Source organism: Amblyraja radiata, chromosome 23 (genome assembly GCF_010909765.2).
Source record: "Amblyraja radiata isolate CabotCenter1 chromosome 23, sAmbRad1.1.pri, whole genome shotgun sequence".
NCBI lineage: Eukaryota > Metazoa > Chordata > Chondrichthyes > Rajiformes > Rajidae > Amblyraja > Amblyraja radiata.
Genome location: NC_045978.1, coordinates 41051333 through 41065514, shown reverse-complemented (window position 1 = coordinate 41065514; position 14182 = coordinate 41051333). Strand labels below are relative to the sequence as shown.

Genomic DNA, 14182 nt, shown 5'->3' with positions numbered 1-14182 from the left:
AGGAGTAGGCCATTCGGCCCTTCGAGCCAGCACCGCCATTCAATATGATCATGTTTGATCATCCACAATCAGTACCCCGTTCCTGCCTTCTCCCCATATCCCCTGACTCCGCTATTTTTAAGAGCCCCTATCTAGCTCTCTCTTGAAAGTATCTACAGACTCACAACTCTCTGTGTGAAAAAGTGTTTCCTCGTCTCCGTTCTAAATGGCTTACCCCTTATTCTTAAACTGTGGCCCCTGGTTCTGGACTTCCCCAACATCGGGAAAACGTTTCCTGCCTCTAGCGTGTCTAAGCCCTTAATAATCTTATACGTTTCAATGAGAGACCCTCTCATCCTTCTAAACTCCAGAGTGTACAAGCCCAGCTGCTCCATTCTCTCAGCATATGACAGTTGTCCGCGTGTGCCCCGTGTGTGTCCGCGTGTACCCCGGGCTGTGCCCTGCATGTTCCCCGGGCCGTGTCCGCGTGTGCACCGGGCCGTGTCCGCGTGTGCCCCGTGTGTGTCCGCGTGTGCCCCGTGTGTGTCCGCGTGTGCCCCGGGCTGTGCCCTGCATGTTCCCCGGGCCGTGTCCGCGTGTGCCTCGCGTGTGCACCGGGCTGTGTCCGCGTGTGCCCCGTGTGTGTCCGCGTGTGTCCGTGTCTGCGTGTGCCCCGGGCTGTGTTAAAACCGAGATGAGAAGAACTTTTTTCACACAGAGAGTGGTGAATCTCTGGAACTCTCTGCCACAGAGGGCAGTCGAGGCCAGTTCATTGGCTATATTTAAGTGGGAGTTAGATGTGGCCCTTGTGGCTAAAGGGATCAGGGGGTATGGAGAGAAGGCAGGTACGGGATACTGAGTTGGATGATCAGCCATGATCATATTGAATGGCGGTGCAGCCTCGAAGGGCCGAATGGCCTACTCCTGCACCTAATTTCTATGTTTTCTATGTGCCCTGCATGTGCCCCGGGCCGTGTCCGCGTGTGCCTCGCGTGTGCCCCGGGCCGTGTCCGCGTGTGCCCCGGGCCGTGTCCGCGTGTGCCCCGGGCCGTGCCCGCGTGTGTCCTGCATGTGCCCTGGGCCGTGTCCGCGTGTGCCCCGGGCCGTGCCCGCGTGTGTCCTGCGTGTGCACCGGGCCGTGTCCGCGTGTGCCCCGCGTGTGCCCTGGGCCGTGCCCGCGTGTGTCCTGCATGTGCCCTGGGCCGTGTCCGCGTGTGCCCCGTGTGCCCCGGGCCGTGCCCACGTGTGTCCTGCGTGTGCACCGGGTGTGCCCCGGGCCGTGTCCGTGTCCGTGTGTGCACCGGGCCGTGTCTGCGTGTGCCCCGCGTGTGCCCCGGGCCGTATCCGCGCCGGTTTACCTGCAGTGGTTGATTATGCACTCGCTGTTGCAGAACTCGTTTTCCCAGTCGCTGCCTGGAGTCGGGGCGTTGGGGCCAGCAGGGCCTGGGGACGGGGCACTGACACCACTCTGGAACTCCAGCGGCAGCTGAGTGTAACCCTGGGTACAGGAGGGGGAGAGAAGGGTGAAGCACGGATCACCTGCCCATGTTGGAGTCACGAGCTACACACACGTTCATTGTTTCTTTCGCGTACAAATGACAACTAAACACAGACACAGAGCGCTGGATTACTCAGCGGCTCAGGCGGCATCCGTGGAGAACATGGATGGGTGACGTTTTGGGTTGGGACCCTTCTCAGTATCTGCAGTTCTTTGTTTCTGACATTTAAACACACACTGACAGTCAGAACCTTTTGCCCAGGGTGGACGAGTTAGACGCTAGAGGGCGTTGCATTAAGGTGAGAGGGACAATGTTTAAAGGAGATGTGTGGGGCCAGTTATACACAGAGGGGGGTGGGGACAGAGAGGGGGGTGGGGACACAGAGGGGGGTGGGGACCTGTAATCTGCTGCCAGGGTGGTGGACACAGTTACGATAGTTGGTGTTCACGAGGCTTATGATAGGCCCTTAGACATGGGGGGATATGGATCACGTGCAGGTGAATATGAGTTGGTGTTGACATCATGTTCAGCATGGACATTGTGGGCCGAAATGTCGCCCATTCCTTCTCTCCACAGATGCTGCCTGTCCCGCTGAGTTACTCCAGCATCTTGTGTCCATCTTCGGGTTCAACCACCTCCTTCCTACACTTCCTTGCTTTTTTGGGATTGACAAAGATAGCAGATGTTTGAGGGCAGGCTGTGTGGTGGCGTAAACCCAGGGCACACAACACCCTCACATCCACCCCCACCCTGGGTCTATGTCACAGTGACCCCCCCCCCCCCAGTCCTGGCCCCCACCAGTAGTGCAGCCGCCGGAATCCCAAGCCAAACAAAAAGCGCTGGTCGGCATTGGTCGGCATTGAGGGCAGCTCAGCCTGTGTGGATGCTGCTTCAATTCAGGACAAACTCGGCCCCTCGGCCCCTCTGGGTCAGGATCAGCAGAGCAGGCCCTTCGGCCCACCCTATCCATGCCAAACTATCCCATCAGTGCGACAGATGTGTGGAGGCAGATACTCACCTGCTGCGCGGGTGGTGAGTGCAGCTGCGCCTGTACCTGCAGCGGGTGTGGGTGCAGGGGCTGCTGCATGGCGGAGTGATGCTGGTGCAGGCTGAGCTGCTGGTGGAGGGGGGGGCTGATCTGCAAGGCGGGTGGGGGAGGGGGTGAGCCGGGGAGGGTGGGTTTGGGGCCATGGGGTCGGTGGTGGGCAGGTCCTGGGTACGGCTGCAGCTCCGGCTGCCCCAGGAAGGGGGGGGTCCCGATGTAAGTGCCCGAGGCCTGGGCCAGGCTGTACAGGGGCGGCTTGGTGGGCAGCAGGTGGGGTGGCACGGCCGACTGACCAGCCTTGGGCTCCACCGGCTCATTATAGCTCTGTGAAGGGAAACACATGGTAGAGGGTGACACACTGGTGATACCCTCCCTCAGGCCACACCACTCACCCCTCCCCCACTCACCCCTCCCCCACTCACCCCCCCCCCACTCATCCCACTACCCCACCGACCCCCACCAACCCCTCCCCCACTCACCCCACCCACTCACCCCACCAACCCCCTCCCCCACTCACCCCTACCCCACTCACCCTACTATCCCACTGACCCCTCCCCACAAACCCCCTCACCCCTTCCCCACTCACCCCTACCCCACACACACCCCCACTCACCTCCCCGCCATTCACCCCCCCGCCACTCACCCCCCTACCCCACTGACCCTTACCAACCCCCTCACCCCCTCCCCCAGCACCCTGCCTCCACTCCGCTGATCATGCTGCGATAGACACAAAATGCTGGAGTAACTCAGCGGGACAGGCAGCATCTCTGGAGATAGGCAATGTTTCAGGTTGGGACATCTCTAAAGACTTATGGCCTCTGATATGAAGAAGGGTCATGACCTGAAACGTCACCTATCCACATTCTCCAGAGATGCTGCCTGACCCACTGAGTTATTCCAGCATTCGGTGTCTTTTTTCCTCAGTTCTGAAGGCAGATTTCCATCCTCAATTTGGTAGACAAAAATCCTGGAGAAACTTAGTGGGTGAGGCAGCATCTATGGAGTGAAGGAACAGGTGACGTTTCGGGTCGGGACCCTTCTTCAGACTGATGTGAGGGTGGGGGGTGACGGGAAGAAGAAAGGAAGGGGCGGAGACAGTGGGCTGTGGGAGAGCTGGGAAGGAGGGAGAAGCATTGACCTTTCCCTCCCATTGAACGTCAATGTTCCCCCACCCCCACATCAGTCTGAAGAAGGGTCTCGACCCGAAACGTCATCTATTCTATCGCTCCATAGATGCTGCCTCACCCACTGAGATTCTCCAGCATTTTTGTCCACCTTTGATTATTCCAGCATCTGTAGTTCCTTCATAAACACATCCTCAACTTGGTGATCAGTTATTTATGGTCAGTATTTCCTGTGTCCACTGTTTACCTTTGGTAACGTCAGCTAAAGATCCTCCCCCCCCCTCCCCTCCCCCTATACTGGCACTATCCTACACACTTGGGACAGAAGCCAATTAACCTACAAACCTGCACGTCTTTGGAATGTGGGTAGAAACCGGAGCACCCGGAGGAAAGTCACAGGGTCACGGGGAGAATGTCAGGATTGAACCTGGGCCTGTGGTGCTGTAAGGCAGCAACTCTACCGCTGCTCCACCGTGCCACCCCATGAATGAAAGGTCAAAGGTGAAAGGTTAACAGTTTCTCCTCCACACGCTGCCTGACCTGCTGTGTGTTTCCCGCATGTATGTCCTGCTTCTGCACATTCTCCTGCCTCCAACTCGCTGCCAGATTCCCATAATCTCCCCTCTCTGTAACGGAGCTCTCCCCCACATCGCTGACGGAGCAGCCATGAGCGTGATGCCCATAGGGCTGATTCTGCTGCCCATGTGGACACGTGGTGTGGCCGTAGCCTGTGGCCATGCTGCCTGCACCCCCCCCCCCCTGCCCCCCACTGCCCCCCTGGGGCTGGACAAGCGGGCACTGCCTCACCTTGGACACCAGGCTGGCCCTGTAAGCTGCCAAGGCTTTCAGGTACTCCTTCTTAGCCGACTCTGTCTTCTTCTTGTAGGCCTGTGAAGCAACACACGAGGGTCCATTATCACCACCACCTCCGGAGACACGGACCACCGCCCCACAAACGCACATCACCCCTGCTCACCGGGCCCCACAAACGCACATCACCCCCGCTCACTGGGCCCCACAAACCCACATCACCCCCGCTCACCGGGCCCCACAAACCCACATCACCCCCGCTCACCGGGCCCCACAAACCCACATCATCCCCGCTCACCGGGCCCCACAAACCCACATCATCCCCGCTCACCGGTCCCCACATCACCCCCGCTCACCGGGCCCCACAAACGCACATCACCCCCGCTCACCGGGCCCCACAAACCCACATCACCCCCGCTCACCGGGCCCCACAAACCCACATCATCCCCGCTCACCGGGCCCCACAAACCCACATCACCCCCGCTCACCGGGCCCCACAAACCCACATCACCCCCGCTCACCGGGCCCCACAAACGCACATCACCCCCGCTCACCGGGCCCCACATCACCCCCGCTCACCGGGCCCCACAAACCCACATCACCCCCGCTCACCGGGCCCCACAAACCCACATCATTGATGCCCACTGCCAGTGACCAGTGCATCACCCCCACTCACCGGGCCCACAAACCCACATCATCCCCGCTCACTGGCCCCCACAAACCCACATCATTGCTGCCCACCGCCAGTGACCAGTGCATCACCCCCGCTCACTGCCCCACAAACCCACATCATCCCCGCTCACTGGGCCCCACAAACCCACATCACCCCCGCTCACTGGGCCCCACAAACCCACATCACCGCTGCCCACCGCCACTGGTGGTCGGAAGCTCAGCCTGTGACCAGTACATGTCACCGCCACTGACCAGTGCAATACCCTCTGCTCACCACTGCTGACCGGTGCTGTCGTCTAATGGTCACCGCCACTGATCTCAAAACTGCACACAATATTCCAGGTGTGGCCTTGTACAGGGCCCTGATGAGACCACACCTGGAATATTGTGTGCAGTTTTGGTCTCCAAATTTGAGGAAGGACATTCTTGCTATTGAGGGAGTGCAGCGTAGGTTCACCAGGTTAATTCCCGGGATGGCGGGACTGTCATATGTTGAAGGAATGGAGTGACTGGGCTTGTATACTCTGGACTTTAGAAGGATGAGAGGATATCTTATTGAAACATATAAGATTATTAAGGGTTTGGACACGCTAGAGGCAGGAAACTTGTTCACGATGTTGGGAGAGCCCAGAACCAGGGGCCACAGTTTATGAATAAGGGGTTGGTCATTTAGAACGGAGACGAGGAAAAACTTTTTCACCCAGAGAGTGGTGAATCTGTGGAATTCTCTGCCTCAGAAGGCAGTGGAGGCCAATTCTCTGGATGCTTTCAAGAGAGAGTTAGAGCTCTTAAAGATAGCGGAGTCAAGGGAAATGGGGAGAAGGCAGGAACGGGGTACTGATTGTGGATGATCAGCCATGATCACAGTGAATGGCGGTGCTGGCTCGAAGTGTCGAATGGCCTCCTCCTGCACCTATTGTCTATTGTCTCTAGGCACCACACTGTGGTGCAGTGGGCCAACTCTTACTGACCATGTCTAAGCACCTCATCAGTGGGTTTGCTTCAGTGTTGGACACTCCACATGGACCGACAGGACCAGAGCCACACGGGCTAGAGTGAGAGGTTGTACAGCCATTTAGATGAACAACAGCTAATTAGGGATAGTCCGCATGGTTTTGTACGTGGGAGGTCGTGTCTCACAAATCTGATTGAGGCTTTTGAAGATGTGACCAAAAAGACTGATGAGGGCAGATCTGTGGAAGGTTATATCGCATGGGATCCAAGGAGAGATAGCTGAATGGATAACAAATTGGCTTCATGGAAGGAAGCAGAGGGTGAAGATGGAAGGTTGCTTCTCGGACTGGAGGCTAGTGGCGTGCCTCAGGGTTCGGTGCTGGGCCCGTTACTGTTTGCCATCTACATCAATGATTTGGATGAGAACAGAGGCAAGATTAACAAGTTTGTCGATGATACAAAAGTTTATTGTGTTCAGTTCTGGGCATCGTGTTATAGGAAAGATGTTGTCAAGCTGGAAAGGGTACAGAGAAGATTTACAAGGATGTTGCCAGGACCAGAGCTATGGGGAGAGGTTGTGTAGGCTGGGTCTCTATTCCTTGGAGCACAGGAGGATGAGGGTGATCTTATAGAGGTGTATAAATTCATAAGAGGAATAGATCGGGTAGATGCACCAGAGTAAGTGAATCGAGGACCAGAGGACATAGGTTCAAGGTGAAGGGGAAAAGATTTAACAGGAATCTGAGCAGTAATTTTTTCAAACAAAGGGTGGTGGGTGTATGGAACAAGCTGCTAGAGGAGGTAGTTGAGGCTGTAACTATCCCATCGTTTAAGAAACAGACAGGTACATGGATAGGAGGTACACAAAAATGCTGGAGAAACTCCGCGGGTGCAGCAGCATCTGATAGATACATGGATAGGACAGGTTTGGAGGGATATGGACCAAGCGCAGGCAGGTGGGACTAGCTGGGACATGTTGGCCGGTGTGGGCAGGTTGGGTCGAGGGTCTGCCTGACCCACTGAGTTTTTTTAACTCTCTATTCTGTCTCAGAAAGCGCTCTGTAGGCAACGGGGGAATTGAGCTTACCCGGTGTCTGGAGCCAACTGCCCACAGAATACACTCAATAGTGTTAGTTTGAGTTTGTTTATTGTCTCGTGTACCGAGGTACAGTGAAAAGCTTTTTTGTTGCGTGCTAACCAGTTAGTGGAAAGAGTTACATGATTCCATCGAGCCATGCGCAGTGTACACAGGGTAGAGGGAATAGCGTTTAGTGCAGATGCCGTCCAGTATAGTCTGGTTACAGACAGTGTGAGTGAGGGTGTCCGAGTCGGACTCAAGGACTGGCCGGCGATGAAGGGACAAAGAGACTAGCGCTGAGGCAGAGAGTCCCTGGGAGGGGAGTGTGGTTGGCTGGCGGCATCGACACTATGAAGGGGTTAATGTCACAGAGCTTGTGAAGCCAGACTGTGAATGAAAGGACAGTAACAATGTGCTGCTTGATTTGGGGAAATAGGGCCACTGTGGCAGACGTGCATGTGTGCAGGAACTGTGGGTGTGAGGTGCATTCAGCACGGCTCTGCATTGGCACATGCACAGGGGCACGTTCAGTGGATGAGTCCCTTGGGCTTCAGGCACAGACACCAGACAAAAGTTAATCCTGGAGGCACTCGGAATAACGAATAGCATTCAGAAATAGGGAACATTCACTGAATAACTTCAGTCTGAAGAAGGGTCTCGACCCGAAACGTCACCCATTCCTTCTCTCCAGAGATGCTGCCTGTCCCGCTGAGTTACTCCAGCATTTTGTGTCTACATTCAATGTATGACAGTGGCTGATGTTACTAATGACAATGAAGTACTGTGACTGATGCAGGGTTGATGAGGTGTAACCACACACACAACAAACCGGGACACACAGCGTCCTGCTGGAGTGAGCCGCTAACGGGAACTGCATGAAACCCTCTTGTTCTTTGAAACATTTGTTACAGAGACGACCGCTGGTGGAGATGGGCCTGGGCTCGGCCGCGGCTGGGAGCTGGTGCCGTGTCTATGCAGGGTCTCGCCAAGGCAAGGGGCTCACAACACAAACACTCACAGCACAGGTGGCAGAGTGTGCCTTGATGCCCACTGCCTCCTGCCCACCACCCCCTCCCCTGAGAGTCTCCCCTAATGTATCTCTATCCCAGGCCCAGGCCTCCCCCAAACACTATTACACCCTCTCCCAGCCGTTACACCCACGAGAACAGTTTTGAGTCTGTGTAGACATAGAACTTGACATTAGAGCAGAATCAGGCCATTCAGCCCATCGAGCTCACTCCACCATTTTATGGTGGCTGATCTATCAACTCCTGCCCTCCCCCTGTACATGCCTGGTGTGGAGCGGGCAGCCAGCAACCTCACACAGGCTCATTAACCTCACAGTGGGAATGCCTTTACTTTCAGTGAATGTGTTCTGGGCTCACGAGGATGTTGCTGCCTCACAGCGCCAGAGACCCAGGTTCAACCCTGACTACGGGAGCTGTCTGTACGTGTTCGGCACGGACTAGAAGGGTCGAGATGGCCTGTTTCCGTGCTGTAATTGTTATATGGTTATATGGTTATATGGAGTTGAACGTTCTCCCTGTGATCGGGTGCGTTTTCTCCAGGTGCTTCGGTTTCCTCCCACACTCCAAAGTCGCACAGCTTTGGTAAAAATTGTAAATTGTCCCTAGTGTGTGTGTGTGTGTGTGTGTAGGATAGTGCTAGTGAACGGGGTGTAGGATAGTGCTAGTGTGCGGGGTGATCGCTGGTCGGCGCGGACTCGGTGGGCTGAAGGGCCTGCTTCTGCGCTGTATCTCTAAACTAAACTAAAAGGATATGTTCTAGTTTCACAAGGAGGATTTGTGAAGGCTGTGTGGGGGTGGGAAAGGGTTAAACATCGGAGCGTTGTTGAGGAACAGGTGACCTTGAGGCAAAGGACAGTGGAATTGCTAATCCCGTATTACTGAGCATGGACACAGTCGCTAGGCAACCAGAGGTCATAAACTCTGGCACAGCAGAGCAGGGGGCAGAACAAGGCAGGGCATTGTGCAGGGCATGGGGCAGGGCACTGGCAGGGGGCAGAGTACAGCAGGGCAGGGAATGGGGGAATCTGCCCAGAGTGCAGGGGTCGCTGGAGAGGGAGGCTGGGCAGTGGAGAGCTAACTCAACACTGGTGCCATATGGCTCAGGTTCCTCAGCCACCCCTCACCACCCCTTCGCCACCCCTCACCATCCCTCCGCCACCCCTCACCACCCCTCACCACCCCTCCGCCAGCCCTCACCACCCCTTCGCCACCCCTCACCACCCCTCACCATCCCTCCGCCACCCCTCCACCACCCCTCACCACCCCTCACCACCCCTCACCACCCCTTCGCCACCCCTCCGCCACCCCTCACCACCCCTCACCACCCCTCCGCCAGCCCTCACCACCCCTCACCACCCCTCCACCACTCCTCACCACCCCTCCGCCACCCCTCACCACCCCTCCGCCACCCCTCCGCCACCCCTCACCATCCCTCACCATCCCTCACCACCCCTCACCACCCCTCCGCCAGCCCTCACCACTCCTCACCACCCCTCCACCACTCCTCACCACCCCTCCACCACTCCTCACCACCCCTCGCCATCCCTCACCACCCCTCACCACCCCTCCACCACTCCTCACCACCCCTCCGCCACCCCTCGCCACCCCTCACCACCCCTCCGCAACCCCTCACCATCCCTCACCACCCCCTCACCACCCCTCAGCTGCCCAGCCCGGACAACGAGGCCCGTCTGGGCAGGTGCGCGGGGCTGGGCAAGTACCCTGGCAACGGGGGGCAAATACAGGATGGGCAAACAGGCTGGCCCGCCCGGGAGACTGGTGCCAGGGTGGTACCCTTCACGTGGCTGTCACTGGCCACTTTACCTCTGGAACCAGCACCCATGCCCGACATGTCTGCCGCCAAACAAACTAAACAAACATGCAACAGAGAGAGAGGGTGGGGGACCGCTGAGAACAGAGGGGCCCAGCAGAGGGGCTGCTGCAGGCAAAGACTGTATTAAGAACATCTGAAACTGTGTCGGTGCCAGAAACATGGTGACTCGGTGTACGACTCCATGCACTGTCCAGGTGGGGTCTGCTGCATGGGTTTACTGGCTTGTATACAAAAACAAGTCATTTCACTGGACCTACATGCATGTAATATGGTCATTGAATCACTGAATCAGAGAATGGGTCAGCTGACATCCACGGATTCTAATGTCCAGCGGTCAATCTGCAGGTCAGCCCAGGACAAATCCCGACCTAAAGACCACAATCCCACATCTGGCCAGAGCTCACTGCTCAACGTGATTGCCTGACTCACACAGCCGTGCCCGAGGGGCAAAGGCACCAGGGGTTGGAGCCCATGCTATGATGTGGGTATCACTGCCTGCCACTAGCTGCCCCGACTGTCACAGTCACACAGCACGGAAACAGGCCCTTCAGCCCAACTCGCCCATACTGACCAACATGCTCCAATGAGTATTTCTCCTCTATTTACCAAGGAGAAAGACAGCAGGACGGAGGAACTTGGGGCAGTCAATGGAAGTGTCTTGAGAGCAGTCAGTATTACCGTCGAAGAAGTACTGAAGTACTGAAGATACTGTCGTGTATAAAGGTAGTCAAATCTCCAGGGCTTGATCAGATATATCTAAGGACATTGCGGGAAACTAGAGAGGAAATTGCAGGAGCCCTGGTTGAAATTTACTTGTCGTCCTTAAATGCAGGAGAGGTGCTGGAAGACTGGGGGGTGGTAAATGTTGTGCCTCTTTTCAAGAAGGGCTGCAGGGAAAATGCTGGGAACTATAGGCCGGTGAGCTTAACATCTGTAGTTGGAAAGTTACCAGAGAGTATTCTGAGTATTCTAGGTTATACTGGCATTTGGATGGGCAAGGTCTGATTAGGGATAGTCAACATGGTTTTGTACGTAGGAGGTCGCGTCTCACTAATTGATTTTTTTTGAAGACATGACCAAAAAGGTGGATGAGGGCAGAGCTGTAGATGTTGTGTACATGGATTTCAGTAAGGCATTCGACAAGGTTCCACATGGTAGGCTGCTCTGGAAGGTTAAATCGCATGGGAACCAAGGAGAGATAGCTGAATGGATAACAAATTGAATAGATGGCACGCAACCAAATCTTTTCACTGTACACGTGACAATAATAAACAAAACTTTGATCTGTTTAGACTGTGGATCTACCCGATCTATTCTCCTCATGATTTTATACACTTCTATAAGATCACCCCTCATCCTCCTGCGCTCCAAGGAATAAAGTCCCAGCCTGTTCAACCTCTTGTTGTAGGCTAGGCCATCTAGTCCTGGCAACACCCTCCATATAATAACAATATAACAATTACAGCACGGAAACAGGCCATCTCGGCCCTACAAGTCCATGCCGAACAACTTTTTACCCTTAGTCCCACCTGCCTGCACTCATACCATAACCCTCCATTCCCTTCTCATCCATATGCCTATCCAATTTATTTTTAAATGATACCAACGAACCTGCCTCCACCACTTCCACTGGAAGCTCATTCCACACCGCTACCACTCTCTGAGTAAAGAAGTTCCCCCTCATGTTACCCCTAAACTTCTGTCCCTTAATTCTGAAGTCATGTCCTCTTGTTTGAATCTTCCCTATTCTCAAAGGGAAAAGCTTATCCACATCAACTCTGTCTATCCCTCTCATCATTTTAAAGACCTCTATCAAGTCCCCCCTTAACCTTCTGCGCTCCAGAGAATAAAGACCTATACCCTCGTAAATCTTCTCTGCACTCTTTCCAAATGAACAACATTTTTCCTACAGTAGAGTGCTTTGTTTAAAGACAGGTGTGAAAACTACTAAGTTTGACACTATTGAATGTGTAGACATTGTGAATAGTTTTGCAGTTTTGTGTTTTATATATATATTTATTCGGAATAAAGTTATATGGTTTGCCAGAGTCTAGTTGACTCAGTTTAGTTTACAAATACAGAACACAAACAGGCCCTTTGGCCCATTGAGTCCATGCCAGCCATCGAACACCCCTACACACGAGGTCTGTCATCCCATTTTCTCATCCACTCCCTGCACACTGGGGACAATTTACAGGGGGGCCAATTAACCTGCAAACCCACATGTCACCAAGTCACAGGGGGAACGTGCACACTCCACACAGACTACACCCGAGGTCAGGATGGAACCTGGGTCTCTGGCGATGTGAGGCAGCAACTCTACTGCTGAGCCACCGTGCTGCCCTCAGTTGATGGGTGCGGGCCAGAGTTGGCCCTCTGCACTGTGGGGGTGAGGGGTGAGGGGTGAGGGGTGAGGGGTGAGGGGTCCACACACGGGGTGAGCAGCTGGACTCCCGGCTCTGTGGGAGACGGCTGGACCGTGTTGCTGCCACTCAGTAATGGCCAAACCACAGCCCAGGTGCGTGGGCACGGATGTTCACACAGACCCTGGTCCCAATAGAGACGGGCGGGGAGTAGACACCCCCTGGTCTCCATCAATGTAAAAACACATGTGTGTGTGTGTGCGTGTGTGCCTGTATGTTTATGTATGCCTGTGTGTGTGTCCCGAACCGCCATCCCTCCGTCCCCCACCCACCTGTTCCTGCCCATCCCCCCCTCCCCCTCCCCCGTCCCCTGCCCCCCCTCCACCTCCACCTGTTCCTGCCCACCCCCCCCTCCCCCACCCCCCCCCTCTTCCCCCCCCCCCCCTCTCCCCCACCCACCTGTTTCTGCTCCTCGCCCAGCCCGTCCCACATTGATGCCACAATCTTGGAGACGTCACCGAACGTGGCGCTGGGGTTCTGCCCCTTGATGGCAGCCTGGGTGTCACGGAAGAAGAGGGCGTACGCCGACACCGGCTTCTGCGGCTCATTCGGGTCCTTCTTCTTCTTCTTCTTCTGGCCCTTGGTCTTCTTGCCCATGTCCACACCCCCTCTCTTGTCCCCACTCATCTGTAAGGCAAAGCGCCAGTTAGACCGGGCACGGCAACGTGCCACCCTCCCTGGACCTAAAGGGATATGGACCAAATGCGGGCAGGTGGGAGTAGGTCAGATGGGGCATCTTGGTTGGCATAGATGAGTTGGGCTGAAGGGCCTATCTCCATGCCGTGTGTCTGTATGCCCCACTCTCTCTCTGTTTCATACCTACCCTTCACCCCCTGAACCAGCCCACACTCCCAACGAACCCAGCACAGACGTCACAAATAATTCAAAACAATATATACAAAGTGCTGGAGTAACTGAGGGCAGTCACAGTGGCGCAAGGGTAGAAGTTGCTGCCTTACAGCGAATACAGCACCCGAGACCCGAGTTCCATCCTGACTACAGAGTTTGTACATTTTCGCCGTGACTGTGTGGGTTTTCTCCGAGATCTTCGGTTTCCTCCCACACTCCAAAGACCTACAGGTTTGTAGGTTAATGGGCTTGGTAAATGTAAACATTGTCCCAAGTGGGTGTAGGATGGTGTTAATTTGTGGGGATCGCTGGTCGGCGCGGACCCGGTGGGCCGATGGGCCCGTTTCCACGCTGTATCTCTAAACTAAACTAAATTCAATGGCTCAAGCAGCATCTCTGGAGAACATGGATTGAAGAATCAGATTGAAGAAGTTTTAACCCAAAATATCACCAGTCCATGTTCTCCAGAGATGCTGTCTGACCCGCTGAGTTACTCCAGCACTTTGTGTCCTTCTGTGCATTAACCAGCATCTGCAGTTCCTCATTTCTACAGAAAGCCAATCACCCCTTTCCTCTGCGGCTGTCAAACACACGTCACCCTCATTTGCAATATTTTACAACTAATAAAGAAATAGAAATGTCCAAAGAAATTTAAAGAACGATCTTTTATGCACCAGGTGTTTGAAGCAGCGCAGAGGGTTAATGTTTAACTGTGGGAGCTGCTGGGACTCTCCCCCCCCGCCACTCACCCCCCCCCCGCCACTCTCCCCCCGCCACTCTCTCCCCCCGCCACTCTCTCCCCCCGCCGCTACTCTCCCCCCCGCCACTCTCCCCCCCCGCCGCCACTCTCCCCCCCGCCACTCTCCCCCCCGCCACTCTCCCCCCCC

General features: G+C 55.4%; 1 protein-coding gene across 3 annotated transcripts in view; it reads right to left on the bottom strand.

The window, feature by feature from the left end:
* Window positions 1–14182, bottom strand: part of tox2 (TOX high mobility group box family member 2) — a 117602-nt gene that overhangs the window by 1535 nt on the left and 101885 nt on the right. For all 3 annotated transcript variants that reach the window (XM_033042138.1, XM_033042136.1, XM_033042137.1), the window contains exons 5-8: window positions 12846–13073; window positions 4455–4535; window positions 2497–2847; window positions 1338–1477 (exon numbers count right to left, since the gene is read on the bottom strand). In XM_033042138.1, coding sequence (XP_032898029.1) covers window positions 1338–1477; window positions 2497–2847; window positions 4455–4535; window positions 12846–13073 — 800 coding nt within the window. The remainder of the gene's footprint in view (window positions 1–1337; window positions 1478–2496; window positions 2848–4454; window positions 4536–12845; window positions 13074–14182) is intronic.